Source organism: Colletes latitarsis, chromosome 8 (genome assembly GCF_051014445.1).
Source record: "Colletes latitarsis isolate SP2378_abdomen chromosome 8, iyColLati1, whole genome shotgun sequence".
In the NCBI taxonomy this organism is placed as follows: Eukaryota; Metazoa; Arthropoda; class Insecta; order Hymenoptera; family Colletidae; genus Colletes; species Colletes latitarsis.
The window spans coordinates 33,795,234-33,815,766 of NC_135141.1; the positions used below are offsets into that span (position 1 = coordinate 33,795,234).

General features: G+C 40.0%; 2 protein-coding genes across 5 annotated transcripts in view; one reads left to right on the forward strand and one right to left on the reverse strand.

The window, feature by feature from the left end:
* Plx (PTB_TBC1D1_like and TBC domain-containing protein plx) overlaps nt 1–11,857 on the forward strand; it is a 33,940-nt gene extending 22,083 nt beyond the window's left edge. For all 3 annotated transcript variants that reach the window (XM_076771985.1, XM_076771986.1, XM_076771984.1), the window contains exons 2-15: nt 3,211–3,357; nt 3,860–4,039; nt 4,109–4,408; nt 4,483–4,687; nt 5,125–5,241; nt 5,341–5,557; nt 5,896–6,213; nt 6,352–6,629; nt 6,712–6,873; nt 6,981–7,297; nt 7,359–7,611; nt 7,701–7,819; nt 7,915–8,139; nt 8,224–11,857. In XM_076771985.1, the coding sequence (XP_076628100.1) occupies nt 3,232–3,357; nt 3,860–4,039; nt 4,109–4,408; nt 4,483–4,687; nt 5,125–5,241; nt 5,341–5,557; nt 5,896–6,213; nt 6,352–6,629; nt 6,712–6,873; nt 6,981–7,297; nt 7,359–7,611; nt 7,701–7,819; nt 7,915–8,139; nt 8,224–9,144 (3,738 nt within the window). In that variant the 5' untranslated portion in view covers nt 3,211–3,231 and the 3' untranslated portion in view covers nt 9,145–11,857. The remainder of the gene's footprint in view (nt 1–3,210; nt 3,358–3,859; nt 4,040–4,108; nt 4,409–4,482; nt 4,688–5,124; nt 5,242–5,340; nt 5,558–5,895; nt 6,214–6,351; nt 6,630–6,711; nt 6,874–6,980; nt 7,298–7,358; nt 7,612–7,700; nt 7,820–7,914; nt 8,140–8,223) is intronic.
* Nucleotides 11,858–12,179: 322 nt separating this feature from the next.
* LOC143345144 (U4/U6.U5 tri-snRNP-associated protein 1) lies at nt 12,180–16,743 on the reverse strand. Of its 2 annotated transcripts, XM_076771987.1 has the most exons (11): nt 16,445–16,743; nt 15,639–16,087; nt 15,422–15,550; nt 14,915–15,331; nt 14,696–14,837; nt 14,341–14,615; nt 14,179–14,266; nt 13,889–14,087; nt 12,720–12,906; nt 12,465–12,619; nt 12,180–12,382 (listed from the first exon to the last, which is right to left on the reverse strand). In XM_076771987.1, exons 1-11 carry the CDS (start codon nt 16,605–16,607, stop codon nt 12,355–12,357), a joined length of 2,232 nt encoding a protein of 743 aa, XP_076628102.1. In that variant the 5' UTR covers nt 16,608–16,743; the 3' UTR covers nt 12,180–12,354. The 2 variants fall into 2 exon arrangements, 1 of the variants encoding a protein (XP_076628102.1); XR_013080199.1 differs by lacking the exons at nt 12,180–12,382; nt 12,465–12,619 and adding an exon at nt 13,604–13,722 and having other exon boundaries at nt 12,768–12,906.
* Between the last annotated feature and the right edge of the window lie 3,790 nt (nt 16,744–20,533).

Here is a 20,533-nt window from a genome sequence, read left to right on the forward strand (position 1 = left end):
CATACAAAATTTTATCCAAAAGATTATTGTAGGTATATACGTGGTTTCACTTGGACTTTCAGCATTGGCACGTGAAAAGTACGTATATAAATATAATGGCACTTAACAGCTGAACGTCAACTACGTAAATATATGGACGTAATGGGCGACAGTTGTGTTAAACAAGTAATTTACTAGATCCACAGGATGGTAAAGTTTGAGAAACACTGATTCAAGATACTTCCATTTCGCGAATGAATTGAAATCTTTGTTGAATCCTCGTAGCAATGGTATTTGAGGTTTCCAAGGAAAAACATTAAATGTTTGATTCGGTGAAAGGCAACCACAATCTTCCAGGATACTCTTTCTGGTATTGCCGTTTTTTCCCCTGCACGCGGCGACAGGGAATTGATAGACCGGTTATGCATAGAGAAATCCAAGAAAAAAAGAAAATAGTTTGTCATTTATACTAGTTTTAAGAATCTGTTTGCGATCGAGTTCAAAAGTACAGTCGGTATAAAAAAATAACAGTGAACCGGGCAAGAAATAACTAATTACTATAATATCAGTTTACTGATTGCAAATCCTACTGCAACATGTGCCAATTGAAACAAGATTCGTTTATTCTGTTGCCTTTGCGAGCCACACATTCGGTTTGCGTATCACGTGTTAGTTGTACATATTTTTTAGAGAAGGGTCGGTCGGCTAGATAATAAAAAGAAGAAAGCTCGTCTAGTAATTGGATAAAGGAAGCCCCGCGTCGCTTTGTGCCGATCTGCTTTCTGTGTCAGCAGCTACCGACGGAGATTTTCTGTCGCAGCCGGAGACCTCTCACGGTCGTAAAGATAATCTTTTTTCCATTGATACAAATTGTTTTCTGATCGATCGCGTCACCACACCCGCGTCGATTGTTCGCGGATGTCGCGCAATCGAGATCCAACCGGGGTTTGCATAATAAATTGTTTACTCTTATCGCTGCTACAACGTCAGTTTACGCGAAGATCGATCGGCCAATTTTTTTCCCCTGTTCTTCGAATACGGCTACCGTAAAAGCCTCTGCCTACAATGTACTGTCCTCCGCTGACTTCAAGTCCCGTGGCAGGAATGCGTGAAAAGTAGAAGGGATACACCTATTCCCACGTACACACTGAACTCTGGTTCGCTATTCGTCGCGGCAGTTACGCAGGCATCTGGACTGCCTGAGAGCAAGGGAGCAAGATAGATAGACTCCTCTTGCCCCTGTGCCGTCCCGCGGGACTTGAAGTCAGCGGACCACAGTATTTGTCCTCTTAATTATTTCACGACGGTTTTTGTTTCTCGTGACGTCTTCCACGCGTGTCGTCTTCGCCATCGTTACGCGTGGACCGTCGCACACGGACGGTAAAAAACTCGCGTGCCTCACGCAAGATTGTTTGCACGAAAATCGGTGTAACGTAATACCCTCGCTGTCCTTCCGAATTACGCTCGACCGAACTCGAACTCGAGCCACAGAGAATAATGAGTCACAAGATGTTGCACGTGTTAAAACATTGAAACAAACGATGGAAAGATTCTCGTCCAGTCTCTATTCGTCGTCGTTAACGATAGCTCATAGTTCCTACAGAATTTATAACTTTCTATGAACCGTTACTGACGAGAAAAGTTCACGAACTGTGTTTTACAGTTACGAATTTATAACGATATCGTATTACAATAAAACACCCACGTAGTTACCGTATCTCATTTCCTGCCAAGAATTTCCCACAGAAACTTTGTCTTCGGTTTAACTATGATTCATTATTATTTAATCCTACATAACCTCGTGTGATTTTGGGATCACATGAATTTATATTTTTAAAGCGTGATTTCATATTTATATTAACGTACGCCATCGTGACTTTGAAGCAACAAGCATGACCACCGAGAAGTCTATTTAAAATAGATAATTAACTTTATGAATAATTTAACGTTTTATTCATCAAGTTTTTATCGATCGACGAAGAAAAACTTATATGATCATTCATGATTATTACAAACAGATATTAGTTGAAATTTTTTTTCAACCAGAATAGACACAGTTGGAAGGTTGTTTTTATTGACCTTTAATTTTCAATTCATATTCGCTTTTAATGATTGCCAATGTTTTTGTACGTAATCTTTTCCAACGGCTAAGAATAATTTGTTAATTAGTAATCCATACGACACAGAACAACCTACTTGGGTCTAGAATTTTGTTCTCACCAAACAAAGCAGTTGTGAGAATTGTTGTGAAAAACTAACATACTTGACAGAGTTAATAATACGGAACACGCAAAAGATTCACAAACGAGTTAGTAATAAAGCAGATGGCGGCACTTGTCGGAACAGCCACCGAAAGAATGATATTTGGCGGGAGAAAAGTTACGGATGTTAAACCTAAAATTATTTGATTCACAAAACAGAACGGGGAAGGGAAATCAGAAGGAAGGAAAAATGAGGGAATCATGCGATCGTCGAGTGTTCCTGAAATGAATTTATTTTGGTCCACGGCCATCGGTCACGTTTGGTTCACGTTTCCTTGCGAAATCGGTTTTGCATATTAATGGCGATTACCACAAGTAAAGATGCTACATCCTGGATTATTTTTAGGGCAAATCTCCATCGTGAAAATATCCACGATGTATAACATCACATGGATGGCGTCTATCCACGCACTGTATAACAACAACGTGAATTATGCAAATCGTAACATCACTATAGAAATTGGCGGGATTTTTGGTCACGTGATAGACATTTTTCCGGAAGTTCAGAAAAAGCCCGCGCATTAGATCAAGCGTTCAGTAATTTGTTTGAAATGAAATATTATTTTTTAAACGAAATAAAAATAAAAATAAAAATAGACATTAAATAATAATAATAAATAAATAATTAATCGAAAGTTCAGTAAATATTCCACTTCCGGAATTGATATTTTCAGGTATAATTTATGCAACGAAAATAAATATTGAATTATTAGGGCCTGTGGACCCCAGATTAAGAATCACAGCACCTGGTTATAAGTGATGGCATAACGACGTAACGTGAATAACTCGCTGTACGATTAAATGAGTTGTACTTTATCATCGAGTGCAACGACTTGGATCGTGAACGAGTGAATTTCGAACGTACGATTACAATTTCTAGTCGCGTGACGAAGATTAATTTGCGGCTGTTTCGATGCAATGACACGTTGCTCACGAGATGGTAATTTAATACTTTTTTCTTTGTCTCCAGGTTCAGCAATACCTAAGAGACATGAAGGAACATTCAGCCTCGTCCCGATTCGAAGGCAGGGATGTACCTCAAAGATCGCAAAGCAGCGCAGCCAGCTTGATGTCCTTAGGTGCTGACATATCTCCAAGTTCTTCCCATTTCTTTGAGGTGGTTCTTTATTCCGATATTATGATTTAATATTTCTATAACTATTCTATATATATAAATAATTTTTGGTTAATAGACATACCCTCGAAATCCTACGCATTTTCGAGAAAAAAATTCAGTACGGACGGAACTTTAAACGTTAATAACTTTTTAACGAAGCTTCAATCAAGAAATTAGTAGTCTTGATTTTCGTCTTATTTTCGCCTCTAGAATCCCCCATTAAAATTTTTCCCAGGAGTGGCCGAACACCCTGTATACAATCCTCAACCGATGATTTCCCAATATCCTAATTGTCTAAGGCAAGGTCTGCTAGAAAGCCTTATTGAAATGAGTCCACTAGGAAACGGGCGATAATCATGGCTGAAACAAAGCATGATTATTCCTTGTTTTGAAAAAATAAATATAGATCCGCCGAGTGCGCGTGCACTTGACCAAGTCGCGTCAAAATAAATTGACTGCTCAAGGCCACCGAGCGAACTAATCCCCCACTTTTCATTTTCAGGTGCTTTACGTAGGAAAAATCAGAGTGTCGCATCCAAAAGTATCAGAGTCCTTCATCGATGATGCGCTCGTCAGGTTTCGCGTTCACGGTCTCGAGAAATCGAGATCGTCGTCGAGTAATCTCGCCGAGTATCAGCGTCAATCGCTTTTAACGTCTTCCAATAACAGGAGAAACAGCGCGGTAAGTTACTTGAATCCTCTTTTATTGTTTTATTTTTCGTTTCGATGTGAAATGTGAAATTTCTTTCAGGAATCAACGGGCAGCGCGAGCGAGACAGGAAGCATAGAAAATGTGTCTGGAAGCGGAATCATATCGCCGATTAATTCGTTGGGAGTGCCGTCCACGCTCACGGGTTCCGTCGAAACCTTTCCAAAGAGCGTCAGTTTCGCGGAAAAAGACGAGGAGGAGAATCGAGACACGAGGAATAACAATGCCATGCAAGTGCCAGAAGTTATGAGAAACCGGGCATCGTCGACGGGCAGTGTCTTGAGCGCTAGAAGGGATTCCATGAAAACTGGCGACGAACATAATCGCACGATGCTCTTCCAGGTGGGGAAATTATTCGATTTCCCTCGCGAATGCCTTCCTCGTAAAACGTATCCTGATCTGACGTCGAATTTCAGGTAGGCCGTCATGATTTGAGATTGATCAGTCCGGATAGGAAGCAGGTGCTTCTTCACAAGCAACTGAGAGACGTGGCCAGTTGCGTCCACGGCATTAAGAACCCGGAGCACTTTGGCTTTATTTGCAGGGAGAATAATATAGAGTGCTTCATCGGCTATGTGTTCAAGTGTCAATCGGGATCCGTGGCGGATGACCTTGTCACTGGTGAGACGAGATACCGATATTATTCTACTTGCACGAAGATCGCAAGATTACAGAGAAAATGTAGAAAATGTAGAAAAATGTGAAACGATAAATAGAGTTAACGAACGAAGAGTATAAAAGTACAGGGCATGTACGGTAAAATACGAGTAAACATAATAAAAGAGATTACTGTTACCAAACAATAATATGTCAGGTGTAGGATGTAGAAGAGATAAGGAACAATAAAATTAATACCAGTGTCATCGGCTGGAATATAAAGTAATAAAAATTAAAACAGTGTGGATTATACTCTTCTGAATTGTAAGGATAAAATACAATTGAGATTCTGTATCGCGAACGTTGATGAGTGGTATACGCCACACGACAAATACAACAGACGAAAACAGTTATCGATAAAGTATTTAATTAGGGAAAATATGAATTCGCGTCTGTTTCAGCTATTTCGCAAGCATTCGTCGGAACTGGCGACGTAATAAGGAAGGAAAGGTATTCCGTGTTTTCGTGCGAGCACTGCCCTATGTATTGGTACAACAAATTGTGTCAGGAAATCGAAGGTAAATTGACCCCCTCTCCCCTCCTCTGAGCATTTTTATTTGTAAGGAAATTGCGAGTCGACGAATATAATGAGTTCGCGTGTCTCGTTCGGATTGTAGGACAGAATGACAGAAGGACACAGAACATAATTTTCTCACGAATGGAACTGTTGCCGGAGGACGAGCAGGAGATTGTCGTTAGCAAGTACAAAAGCGCCGAGTCCGCTGGCGGCACTGGGACGACTTTACGCGAACAGAATCAGTTTTTAATGAGGCTGTTGCGCGTTCATTGCGAGGCGAAGCAAGCCAGGCATGTGCACGATACGGCTGAGAATAGGTAATGATTATTTCTCGCGAAGAAACAATATTCTTGGCATCTTTATGCAGTAATGCGTGAAGAATGGTCAATAAAAACTTACAGTATGCGAAACTTTATGCACGAGTACTGTGAATAAATTGATCATTGTTTTTAATTGTGTTATCAAGGATGATTCAACTTGAAAAGTAATACCAAGTTAAAATGTTAAACGGTACCTTTCAGCACCTTTGGTAGAATAGTGTTAATAATGCGAATTTCGTACCACTTGCATTTTATGAAAAAACAAAAAAAATTTGGATTTTACGAGCCCTCCGTAGGCCTTTTAAATTCACTGCAAAACGTGGTGCATGTTGCAGGAGTGAATTTCTCAACCAGTACTTAAGCGTGGGCGTCGGTAGCACAATATTCATGAAAGCGAAACGCTCGCTTACAAATAGTTTTGATAATCTGATGAAGAGAAAGGGTTCGCGGGACGACCTTGGTCTTGTCTCGCATTTAAGAGACTCGAGCCATCTGAATACTGTGATAAAAAGTGCTAGCCAAAGCCCTGATATTTCGCGGCAACCGTCTATGGCGGACATTTCTTCGGAATCTAGTAGGCCGAGGTCATTGAGAGTTTCACCCGAGCAACAATTGACTGTGAACACTGGACCAAAGAGTTCTATGATGGACATGTATGTAAATTTTTTCTTGTAACGTAGCGCAGAAGATTAGAGAAATAGATTTCACGTCTGAAGTTACTAGTGTCGATAAATGTAAAGAAATTTCACGAGCATCATTCCGAAAACCATATGCCTTCTTTCTTCTTGCAGTTTTTTGAAGGTAGGGAATTCACCAAAAATGTCACCGACCGAAGCAGATGGAAACAATTCGATGCAGTCCAACAGTTCATGGAGGCAAGCTATATTGAACCGAGTCGTGACTCCTAATAAAGATCACGATAAAGAGAACGATAAGTCAGGAAACATGAAGACTCCTCAGACAACACCGAAGCGCAGGACGAGACAGGAGTTAAGGGATCTTTGGAAGAAAGCGATCAATCAACAAGTAATACTAATAAGAATGGAGAAGGAAAATGCAAGGCTCAGGGGTAATATATTTTTCAATATTTTCACGAAGTTAAAAGAAAAGTAAATACCTCGATTAATATATTAAAAAATATTGTATCTCAGTGCGCCAAGAAGAAGCGACTGTTAAGAGAATAAAATTGGAATATGACGAACTTAGCAGTTGTGCTCGCGAGTTAGTGGAAGTATGGGATCTTCTGGTCAGTAAAGAGTCGAGGGTCTCCACAAAATGTGATAATCAAATGCTTTTACATGCTATTAAGCAAGGTAAATAGTTTTTACTTGAGCTATCATGGACGAGTTAAAATTAACAGAGATAAATACGTTAGAATACTTTCCGACACATTGTAATTGGAGTCAATAATTCGACACAGGTGTACCTAAAGGGAAAAGAGGAGAAGTATGGCAATTCTTAGCCGAACAGTTTTGCTTGAAGCAACCGCCCATAGATACACGCGATTTCCCTAATTATAATACACCATACGACTTGCTTTTAAAGCAACTTACGTCTCAACAACACGCGATACTGATCGATCTGGGACGAACGTTTCCAAATCATCCGTATTTCAGTTCAGCATTAGGGCCTGGACAATTAGCATTATTCAATTTACTAAAAGCTTACTCGCTTTTGGATCATGAAGTCGGTTATTGTCAAGGACTCAGTTTCGTTGCTGGAGTTCTTTTATTGCACGTAAGTATTAGCATTAACTGTTTTTAAAAGTAAAATACAATTTTGTACTGTTTTTAATCAGATGTCCGAAGATTTGGCGTTCTTTCTCCTGCGACACCTAATGTTTCGAAGAGGCCTAAGGAAACTGTATCTTCCCGACATGGCGGCGTTGCAGTTGTACTTGTATCAATTATCTAGATTGCTGCACGATAGGTTACCAGCAATTTATAACCATTTTGACAAACACGATGTGTCTCCCACGCTATACGCCGCGCCATGGTTGTTGACTTTATTTGCGAGTCAATTTCCACTGGGTTTTGTAACTAGAGTTTTTGGTAAATTCACATTCTTTTAGTGTGTACATTCAGTTTCTGAAATATTTACATATATTTCTGAAATACATATAATATCCATTGTGTTACAGATTTACTTTTCCTGGAAAGCACAGAGGTACTTTTCCGCGTATCGATGGCGTTACTAGAGGATCATCAAGATCAGTTATTGTCTTGCGACAGTTTCGAAGAGATCATGGAATACCTCAAAGTAAGGGGGGGAACAACTACCAAGCCTTCGTAATTACATCATATCGTTGTAAAATTTTGTTCTTAAAATTGGTCGTATTTATTGCATAATTTTAGACGCGTGTACCAGCCGTGGACAGAGAGATTCTGGACCGTGTCATGAAACGCGTATTTTATCCGGATCAAGAAATTACAAAACAATTAAATGAATACAGAGTGGAGTACCAAGTATTGCAGGAAGAGATGATGTCTGTAAAGCCGCAAATAGAAAATATGGAGAAGCTGAAGCTGATCAATAAACAGCTGACGCAAGAAGTCGCGCAACTTAGCGAGCAACTCGAGGTAAGATACCAAGAAATAAGTTTCGTTTCTCTCGTTCTTGTCAGTTACTTGTAAAATTAAACGTACAATCTGACACGTTTGCAGATCACCATGAGTAACTTGCACCGTCTGGAAACGGCGCGATCGGTGCAGCAGTCGACTCTCCTTAAGCTCGAATCTCAAAATCGCAGCCTAGAAGTAACCGTTTCGACGTTGGGCGCGTTTGTTCAACAATTGTCCGACACGCGGCCGGACATCGAGTTTCCGGGCGACATTCGTCGTATAATCGCGCAATTGAGTCTCGCCGAGAAACGGAGAAGCGTGACCGGTAGATCTTATCCTCTGAAAGTAATCGAGGACAACAACAAGTTTGCGATGATAAAGAGCAATTCCACGGGTAGAGAGTCTCATAATTTCATGAAGAACAACAATATCGCGGTAGATACGCCGTATCCTTTGAAATCGACGTTGAGTCAACCAAATTTGGCTACCAAGCTCGAGAGGGTTTCGTCGTTCTTCTCGAACTCGCACAATCATATACAGAAACAACGGGCACAATTGGCCGCGCTTAGGAACGAGTACTCGTCCGAGCAAATTGTCAGGAACGACGAGAACGATCCCAAAACGGTGAACATAGATATTCAGATCACCGACACGATGAACTCGATCGACGAGCAAGCCGTACAAAACGATAATAACCTGAAGATCCAAGCGGTCAACTTGGAGAAGTCGATCTCGTTACCGTTGAACAATCGAATGAAATTGAAGTCGTCGAAATCGGCGTACGAGCTGGGATCGGTAAAAAAGGTACCGACCACCAACCTGGAAGTCACGAACGACGACGACGGCACGAATCTATTGGGTACCATGCACCCATTGGACACATGCAGCGACGTGAACTTCAGATACGGCGGAACGACGAAGTTGAAGTCGATCAAACCGGCGAGGCTTCCAAGCCCGAATGGCCAAGAGGATGTCACGAACAAGAATGCTCAAAGCCAAAACGTAGAGACATTGAACAGATAACAATTGCTTATGATGTTACGATCAAGGAGGATACCTTGGAGAAAGACCACCCTTAGGAAAGTATACCCGAAAAACTAACAGTGAACTTGTTACCGTACATTCGATCGTTCACCTTCCGCGTGTTTCATACTGCGTTACTCTCTTCTACACATTTTTGATACGATGATCGATTTTCATTTTTTAACGAACGTCTGTTTGCCTAGCGGATTGTCGATCGAAACGCCCCGGGACCCGCACTTCCCTTTTACGATACTTATACCAATGATTTTAATACCTTAATACGAGTGGAGGATTAGAAAGAATGAGAAAACAGAGTCAATTTATAACATATACGTATATATATATATATATATATATATATTTCTTAGATTGTTGCATATAGAATGTCGAGTCGCGTAAGGGAAGACTTTATACTTCTGTAACTTTGTTATACGTTAACACTTTTACTAGAACCAAACGCCAGTAGATTTTACGTACTTTTGCCAACGAGATGCAAGCGCATTTACTACATTACTTAAACAATCTGAATTTTTAGACGCCTCGAACTCGTTTTTGATTGAAGTTTCATTCTTGAATATTTTCTTAGTTAACACGTCGATTACCCACACATTTTTGTTATCAAAATTAGGGATGATTTCGTTATTTGATAATATTCCCAATATCAGTAATGTTATTTAAAAGTTTACAAATACTAGAATTCGTTCGATATATCATGGTAGTAAACGTGTTGCGAAAGGGAAGATTCAAGGCGGGAATTGCTTCTCAAATGACACTCTCGTTACATATGTAAATCCTACGTCCAAGAAGATCACATGGGTATGGTCGGTCGTAGAGTAGTACCTGCTTACAATGTTGTTGAACCAGAAATCAAAAAGTGTATAAAATTTTGTATTACTAATCTTTACTATGGAAATGTACTTATTATATTACCTTACAAATTCGATTAAACTAATCGTCATGGATGGCGGTTTCTGATCGTTAACTGTGCCTTCAACAAACGCTGAATTCAATTTTTTGTTGCCTCGAATGCATCGTGTCCAAGTTGAACTCGTATAGAAAGATTAGAACAATTTCACTTTGATGAAATAGTACTCGAGTAAGTTTTGCGCTTTAAATTGGTACGTAACAAGTACTAATTGCTAGCACAATTACTCAGTGGTGATGTAATAACTTTATGAAATCGAAATACCTGACATTTTATATGCAACAACCTAATAGAAAAAACTGATGAATCGTCGGATCAGTTGAATACCTTAGCGTACGCATATATGTGACAGAAATTAGGAGAAATAATTAGGGAGGAAGCCGTGAGATAAGTTAGTACCTAGTAAAAAAATATTTATCTATTTCGCATAGTTTATGTTAATTTTGACTTGTAGGAGAGAATAGGGAACATTTACACGAATATAATATATACATACTTGTATACTTGTTAACTGTAAGAAATTTGTTTGAATTGGTAGTAACACGGGAAAAATATTGGATTCCGTTTAAGTTGCGAGATAATAGAATTTTTATAAATAATTGTAAAGTATGTATACAATTTATCGAAGATTATTCGTGTTACCGGTGCAAACTAAATTTCTTAGAGTCTAACAAAAACACAGTCATATCCGTAAGTTAAAATAAGTATCAGAATGTATAGTAGGTTGTGTGCAAAAATAATAGGAATTTGTTTAAGAAATAAACATTAAGTGAAGAATAAATGCTGTTTGTTAGATATATTTTCTGTTGTTATCGTACGATAATCTGATATTTTTTATTCTTTGAGAAAAAAAAAAAGAACAGGTAATTTTAGAAATTAACAAGTCAATTTTACTTTTTGGCGGCCTTACGAAGTTGTTGGAAAAATTTTTTTTTAGAACGTGACGAACTTGAAACTTAACAAAAGAAAATATATTATCGCTTCATCCAGATTGTTTCTAAACTAAAATATTTGAAAATTAACTAGAGAAGAAGTTTCTATTACTTTTGCCCGAACCGTCGAGAGAAGTGCCAAACTTTCCAAAAAATAAAGAATTGTGAATAGCAAGTAAAGAAAAGTTAAGTTCTTTTAAATGATTATCGCAAAATGTGTAACTATTATCGCGTATAATTGGGGAAACGCGTATTTATAAAATATAATTTATAGACTCTTGTGCACTGTGTAAGATTCGAGGAATCAAGTATTACTATTTTTGCACAAAGTAAAACCTTGTGATATCAGGGTTACCATTTTCTCTACGCGAAATCGCAATGCCGATAAATTGTAAAAATACTCAAGAATGTTGGTAACGATTGTTATGAAACATTTCATTGGCAACTAATCGCAAAAATGTTTCATTCGACGAGACAAAAAAAATATTTTCAATTCACGTTACCCGTTTCATACTAATTAAAGATACGAAAATGAATGTTCAGCAGATGTTTATATAGTGATCGTTAGAAACAATAAAATATTTTGTAATATTTAAATTTATATATTTCGAGCCGTGATTCGTATGGATAGATTTTAAAAATTATTTATGATCGAGAATATGGAAATGAAGATGTAACTGTCGTGTTAAAATATTTTTAGCCTTTACGGGACATGTTACATCTCTTACCATAGATGTAGTCGTGGATGTCGTTTGTTCTTTTTAATTTTATCGTAATAGCAGTAAATGTACTTCCTTAAAATAAGTAGATATTTTGAATAAGTATACAATCATAAAAAAAGAAAGAAAAAAAATAAGTGAGAAAATATGAATTTGTACTACTTTGTATACATATATATTTATCGAGGAAATTTAAACAATTTTCCCCGACAATCGTACTGAAAATTTTATATCTTAGGCCACCATATCTAACTTACGTATAGTATGAATAATATTCGGGCCGTATAAAACATACAAAACTAAACTGAAATTTCTATCGGTAGTTTAGCATTTTCGAAGCTCGAGTTGTCAATTATTAACAAGCTTAATTTTTATTCGTACGTGCATATTATTCAACACAAATACGCGGTCCAAAAGAAAGAAGAAACGGGGAGGCGTGAAAGTGACCAACCTCTTCCATAAATTCACGAATGTTATTTTATTATTCTGTATGGGTATTAACAAATCAAAACATGTGCAATTGTTTTATTTTTCGTACGAGTAACTTACTGTTCCGTTTGACAAAGTGCTGATAAGAGGTTTTCTTCCGTCTGTATATTATATACAACTTTCATTAAAGTCAGCTTTAAAATCTTTAATGCTTCGACTTCGATATACTAGTCCTGGAAAAAAAATAATAACATTGATCTTTACGTGACGATAATTTCAACTACCATTTGTTACGATAATAAAAATATTGCTTACGTTTGCATTTGCTTGCTACCACTGAGCACTATGTACGGAGACTGAGTTTCTTTTTGCTTCGCCTGCAATAAATTAAGCGTACCCAGGGGAGTGTCCGTGGAGGACATACGTTTCATTAAAACTTCCTGTTCAGCTTTCTTCATTCGTTTCTCGACCTGGAAAAGTTTACGAAATTTATTTAAATAGAACAGGCAGTTGAATTAATTGACGCATGTGAAGTCCAAAGAAAAGATACGATTCTACGTTTCGATCTACCTTATTCTTTCCCGGACCTTTCCCGTGGAATTTGTGCGAAAGATACCGAAACGCTTCCTTCGCGCTCAGAACGTGTCCATCGTCGTCGATGTACTCTAATTTTACGTTCGGTTTGAAACCGTCTTTCTCTTTAAATTCAGAGGTTGGACCGTTGAAACGATCTCTTCTACCGAATTTATCGTCGTCTCTGAAAACGAGAAAACATGGATGAAATTCATCGATTCGGTACACGAAGCGGATAAAATAGACACTGTCTTTAGCTATAGAAATTTATAGCAGCCCATGGAATTCGGTGTTTCGAAATTTACGTTACTATGAATATTGAATATCCGTAACTATGATGTAATATTAAACAGCAGACGATTGCGTTTTCAAGATACATTACATTATGCGATTAGATCGACACGAATCTAAACAAGTCGATACAAGTAGCACTGTTCACGCATGTTTTACGTTACATATATTATTAAGTTTCCTCGAGAAAGATAAGGAAGAAGAAAAATATCTAAGACAGCATATATCCGTAAATATTAAAACAACAAGTTTCAACTAAAATTAATATGGAGGATTGTTATCCTAAAGGTCGTTTTATACCATATTCCATAATGCCCTGGCTCTATTCTTGCCCTATTTCCTTCCACATACGATACATTTCTTTCTACCGTTGACCTCCAGATTAAGTTCATGTACACGTTTCGTACATTACCGAATAATACGTATTGTAAAGCGTTCGATTAATTTTTAGACCGCTCTCGAGACAGAAATTACATTAAAGGTAGTTTCTTACTGATTAAATGAATGTGATTTCGATTCACACTGGACTTGTCTAGAACGTTTGTAGGTATCTCGCTTGGCAACAGTGGAATCGCATAATATAAACATACCTCGATAAATCCTCTTTCTCAGGCCTTCGATCATCTCCGACAAAGCAGTTAACTCTTGTAGCGGTAGCAGATCGTCCATTTCCAAGCACCGAAACACGGACTCTATTTAAGACTGTTAACTAACAGTTTGAAATTCACTAGAGACTGTTCTAACAAAATTCGCATGGAATGCATTCGGTACAAGAATATTTCCTATGCCCGTTCGCGACGAGAGTAGTAGTTCCTCGCGGCGAACGCGTGTAAGAAAGTTTCTTGTATCGAATGGTAGTTATGCTCGATACATACCCGTAAGTTTTGTCCTCTATCGAGTAGTTTTGAGCCTGTAAGTGAGCAAAACGTGATGCAGACGGTCGACTACTGTCTTCCTTTTGTAAATAACCTTTACTCATAGCGAGCTTCAATGCTCCGCTAACGCCATGCCCGAGCGAAGGCTCTGCGTCTAGAATCGCGGCTTCCAATGCTACTGGCTCCGACGTGCTCTCGTCTGTCCAAAAAGTACGACGGGTTACGAACGTTTCAAATTTTAAATATTAAATCAGAACCATAATCTCTGTACACGAGTTCGAGAAAGATACCTAATTGCACTGTATTCCATGCGCCGCGGCCATCGTCTTCTTCCTCATTTACCGGTGGTTCCTCCTTAACTCCATCAATCTCAAAGTCCTATAATTTTAATGGAGAAATAACGTAGAGAATTCTATTTGAGAAAGAGAAACGAGAATAAGAACGTTCGATACCATGAGTTCCTGGCCATTTTCCTCTCTATTCCCAGCAAGACCATAGGTCGGAATGTCTCCTAAAGTTCTGCAAAATTCTGCAGTAGCATTAAGGACAATATTCCCAGACTGACTATCCTCCGAACCTGTCGGCTCGTGTTTTATAGTTTCAACAACTTGTTCTATAGTCGACAATTGCGATTCTTTTAAACGTTGAGCTTTCTTTAATGCCAGTTGCAATTCTAGTTCCTTGTCGTCTTCTTCTAATTTTATTCCACTGAGGTCTTCGGCGGGAGCTTGACCAGAGGACAGCAAATAATTTGCTTAGAAGATGTTAAAGCTTCGAGAAATGAATTATTAAAAATATAGAAAATACCTCCCAAGTCATCTACGTCCAAATTATCATTTTCTTTCACGTCCTCGGGTCGTTTGCTTCTTCTACTTCCTAGATCTCGAAGATAATCGTTACCTTCGGGAATCAGATCGTCTGCCTTCAGTTTCTTCCTAATCTTTCGCACCTGTAAAACGATAAAACATAAACACAGATCGTTTATGAAAGTTGTTGAAATGTTACGTTTTAAAAAAAAAAATTTACCTTTTTCTTTGGTTTCTTGAACGTTGCAAGTTCTTCCTCGTTGTAATATTCGCTAGCTAATTTTGGCTCCGCTAACTGTAACGATTCTAATCGCTTATTTGCCAAACGTTGTTTAACATGATCAAGTTTAGACTGTCTGGCATCTTTCATGTTAATTCCTAATACGAAATTATCTCTTTTCTCGCCCTCAATTTCTTCGTCGTACTTTTCCAAGATGGTGTTTTTTGAAAAACCAAACTCGTCAAAATTATCGTCATCGTACGCGTCGTAACCAGGCTTTTTAGACTTATTTAAGATATTGCGTTGGTAACGTTCCTCGTCTGTTATGTTTACATTGACGAGTACATCTCCGCTCTCGTCCAATACTTCCTGGTCTTTTAGAGTTAAGATAACTGTTTTTCCTTCTTCAAACTTGTCCTATAAATAATATTTAAATAAATTCGTATACGCTCCACTCCATCCGAATATCATGTATATTGTTAAGAAACGTAAGCAATATTTACTTACAATATTATGCTCTACTTTGAGACCCTTTAAGTTCTTCTCCGTATAAGCTGTATTTCGAGCAGTATGTATTTCTTCCTTAACCAAATTTCCAATTCCAAATTCCTCATCCAGCTGATCCAACATTTTTGCCTAACAAAGATACGTAACATTAAAACATTCGTTTCAAATTTCCTATTATTTAATACAATTATCAAAGTATCCTTGGGAATGCAGTTACCCTTTCTTCTGCTTTTTTCTTTTCCTCGTCCAAACGTCTGTTTTTCTCGATCCAAGCTCTGGTATCATCGTCGGAATCGCATTCAGCCAAACTCTTTACTTTGGACAGACTGGCTTCAATTTGCCTTTTTTGTTTCTGAGTGCCAATTTTTTCCTTCAGCTTTTGTGTCCTCAGTTTCTCATTAACATCAGGAGCAGGCTTATGATAAAACTCTCCCAAGTCATCTTTAATCTTGTTAGGATCGTCCTTAGAAGTACTGTCGACTTCCAATGGTTTTAAACCTAATTTTGCTCGTAACTTATTTGTCTCTTCGACGGATAGAGAGGTCTGTGCTGCGCCACCTTTGGCTGGCGAAGGGCTACGTTGCTTGGAAATTTCGGGAGGTGGAGGTGTAGATGGATGCGAAGACTTGGAGATTTTTGGTGGAGGAGGAGCATTAACTATTTCGACTGAAATGAAACAAACACAGCATTAACTGATACTAAGTACAGTATGTTCATCATAGGAAATGCTTATGTACCTATGCAAGATATAAATATTATTTGCTTCAATTCCCTCCGAATTATTTAATCTTGTACTTGAGACTGCAAACCGCGTTTCTGTAGATGTGATACAATATACGTATTTCCGAAACCATAGAGTAACAACGAAGCGAAATCGAAAGGGTGGCTCAACGAACCGTTCGTGAACGATTACGGTAGCCTAATCCTAAGAGAACGAACAACTTGCAAGAAACCGCGCAACACCGAGAATGCCACCGTACAATATATTTCTAATACTTTAAATAGAATTAATCAGATAATAACCATCGCTGTCATAATCCTTGCGCTCTTTTCTTCTATGCTTTTTGTGATGCCTGTGCTTTTCCGTTTTCTCGCGTTCAGGCGTATAACTTCGTGATCGGCTACGGTGACGCTTCTTCTTTGCGTCCCGGTTCTTCTCAGTCTTATGACGTTTGTTCGAACCCATTTTTTACTTTTCCGACTTACAAAATCGACAATTACGGTATCCCGTTTCGTCAAAGCTTTTCTAAACTGCGAAATATTCAACGGCGATACCCAAAAGACGTGCCTTTCTGCAATCCACCATCTTTTCGATGCGCACTGACGCCTACTTCAAACCAGTGGTATATACCGACGGTGCACTCTCACACTGTGCCAGATCACGCGTACGTGAGCTCGTGGAGTTTCGGAAACCCGACAAAGCCAAAATGACGCATGCCCTCTTTCTCGATTCTCCGAAGTTGCCCGAAGTAATTTCGGACCGCCTCGTGGGAGTCGAGAGAGCCGCCCAAGTTTATTCTAGAATAGTTTGTTATTTTCAACGGTAGATGCCGCTTATTTTTCTACCTTAAACCCTCTGGTGCTAAAACGCCCAAGTTTGTCGTGGAATAGTTCGTATCGTCCACGCTAGATGGATTTCTCGACAAACTTGGGCGTTTTAGCACCAGAGGGTTTGAGGTCGGGAAATAAGCGCCATCTATCGTTGAAAATAACAAACTATTTTACAATAAACTTAGGCGGCTCTCTCGACTCCCACGAGGCGGTCAGAAATTACTTGGGGTAGCTTCGGAGAATCGAGAAAGAGAGCAATTCCACCAGCTCACGTGCATACGCGTGATCTGGCATAGTGTGAGTAGTGCATCGGGTACTGAATAAAGACCTCGGAGGGTCGACAAAAACAAAATGACATATGCCCTCTTTCTCGATTCACCGTAGTTGCCCAAAGTAAGTTCGGACCGTCTCGTGGGAGTCGAGAGAGAAGGGCTCACACTTCCCTTCTCGCTCTTAACAACTAATATCCGACCTCCCGTCAACAGGTCTCCGCTGGACTCTGCTGACCGCTGCTGACCACCGCTTATATGTATTTCTGACAACGTATAACGATTACGACTGGCTACTGTTAGCCTCTCCCAGTCTCTGTTGACCTCTGCTGACCACCGCTTCTATTTCTGACAACGTATAACGATTACTACTGACTTTTGCCTGCCTCCGCTGGACTCTGCTGACCGCTACTGACCACTCCTGATACTTTTGACAACGCATAACGATTACAACTTGCTACTGCCTGCCCCTGCTGGATCTCTGCTTGCCTCTGCATGCCTCTGCTGGCCTCTACTGACCATTGCTGACCGTTGCTTATATTTCTGACAACGTATAACGATTACGACTTGTTACTGCTTGTCCCTGCTGGACTCTACTTGCCTCTGCATGCCTCTGCTGACCGCTGCTGACCACCGCTTATATTTCTGGCAACGTACAACGATTACTACTGACTTCTGCCTGCCTCCGCTGGACTCTGCTGACCGCTACTGACCACTCTTGATACTTTTGACAACGTATAACGATTACAACTTGCTACTGCCTGCCCCTGCTGGACTCTGCTTGCCACTGCTTGCCACTGCTAGCCTCTGCTGACCACAGCTGACCACCCCTGATGCTTCCGACAACGTATAACGATTACTACTTGTTACTGCTTGCCCCTGCTGGACTCTACGTGCCTCTGCATGCCTCCGCATGCCTCTGCTGGCCTCCGTTGGCCTCTGCTGACCACCGCTTATATTTCTGGCAACGTACAACGATTACTACTGGCTACAGCCACCCTCTACTGACCCCTGCCACCATTTCCCGACCTAAGCTGGCCTCTGCCAACATCCCCCAACGTCAGCTGACCATCGCTGACCACTGCTGACCGTTGCTGACAACTTGTCACATGATGTAATGTAATATAATATGTTTATATGTATTAAAGTTTTGTATAATGTAATTCTATGGCAATAAATGATATAATTTCAAAGTATTCTATGTGTTCTCATCATTTTTTACCGTCCTTTTCCTCTCCAAATCATTCTCTTACCTATAAGATGCGTACCACCTTCTTCGCAAGTTCACCAGCATTTTAGAAATGTTCCGGGAACTTTGGAAATCCGAATTTGACCTTGACCTTGGCCCAGTTTCGAAAGTGGGTCAAGGCCATTCGAATCTTAGAAAAATTCCGGGCAGTTTGAGAATCCGGATTTGGCCTTGACCCAGTTTCGAAAGTGGGTCAAGGCCATTCGAAATTTTAGAAATCTTCCGGCCGCTTTGGAAATCCGGATGGCCTTGACCCAATTTCGAAAGTGGGTCAAGGCCATTCGAAATTTTAGAAATCTTCCGGCCGCTTTGGAAATCCGGATGGCCTTGACCCAATTTCGAAAGTGGGTCAAGGCCATTTGAAATTTTAGAAATCTTCTGGCCGCTTCGAAAATCCGGATGGCCTTGACCCAATTTCGAAAGTAGGTCAAGGCCATTCGAAATTTTAGAAATCTTCCGGCCGACTTGGAAATCCGGATGGCCTTGACCCAATTTCGAAAGTGGGTCAAGGCCATTCGAAATTTTAGAAATCTTCGAGCCGCTTTGGAAATCCGGATGGCCTTGACCCAGTTTCGAAAGTGGGTCAAGGTCACCGGCATTTCAGAAAACGCTCCGGGCACTTTGGAATTCCAGTTTTAAGTAGAGAAACGGTTTCTTATAACTAAGGGAATAATGGGGAGAGGAAAAGAAAGGTAAAAGTGACGAGAACACATAGAATTCTTTGCAATTATATTATTTATTGCCATAGATTTACATTATACAAAGCTTTAATACATATACATCATGTCAGGAGTTGTCAACAAAGGTCAGCAGTGGTCAACAGGGGTCAGCAGAGGTGTGCAGAGGCAAGCAGAGACCAGCATACGTTATACGTTGCCAGAAATATAAGCAGTGGTCAGCAGAGGCCAGCAGTGACAAGCAGAGATCACCAGGGGCGATCAGTAGCAAGTAGTAATCGTTATACGTTGTCGGAAGCATCAGGGGTGGTCAGCTGTGGTCAGCAGAGACGAGCAGATGCATGCAGTGGCAAGCAGAGATCAGCAGGGACGAACAGTAGCATGTAGTAATTGTTATACGATGTCAGGAATATAAGCGATGGTCAGCCGAGTCCAGCAGAGGCCAGCAAAGGCATGCACAGGCAAGCAGAAACCTGGAAAGTTAATCAGAGACTTGTAGGGGCATGTAGTAATAAGTATTAATCGTTATAGATTATCAGAAATACCTGCAGTGGTCAGTAGCGTTCGGCAAAGGCCAAGAAAGTTCAGCAGAGACAAGCACACGCTGACAGAGATCAGCAAAGTCTGTAGTAATCGTTATAGGTTGTCGGAAATATAAGCGATAATCAGCAGAGTCCAGCAGAGGCAAGCAGTAATCAGGAGCAGTCGGTAACAGTCGCTGTATGGTGTAAAAAGTTGTCGGGAGTTCTGTAGTTTTGTCAGCACTGGTCATCAGAAACCAGGAGTAATTTGCAGAGTTCAGTAATGAACTCTAGGAAAGGCAAGTAAAAATGCCTGGACAGTCGAGATTCCGTATCGTATGCCGTTGACGTGAGGTCGGATTTCAGTTGTTCAAGAGCAAGAAGGCAAATGTGAGCCTGCCTCTCTTAACTCCCATGAGATGTGTCCACGGTGCACTCGGCGCTTCGTCTGGCATCTCTGGTTTATACCAGAGATGACAGATTACGCGTTTGTACGTGAGCTTGTAGTGTTTCGGAGAGTCGACAAAGGTAAACTGACTGCTCTCCTTCAAGAGTCTCAGAGACGGTCAAAGTTTGTTGTCAAATAGTTCACTATCTGCGACGCTAGATGGCGTGCATTTTTCGACCTCGAACCCTCTGGTGTTAAAACGCCCAAGTTTGTCGTGGAATAATTCGTATCGTCCACGCTAGATGGATTTCTCGACAAACTTGGGCGTTTTAGCACCAGAGGGTTTGAGGTCGGGAAATAAGCGCCATCTATCGTTGAAAATAACAAACTATTTTACAATAAACGGGCGGCTGTCTCGTCTCCCACGAGGCGGTCCGAAATTACATGGGGTAGCTTC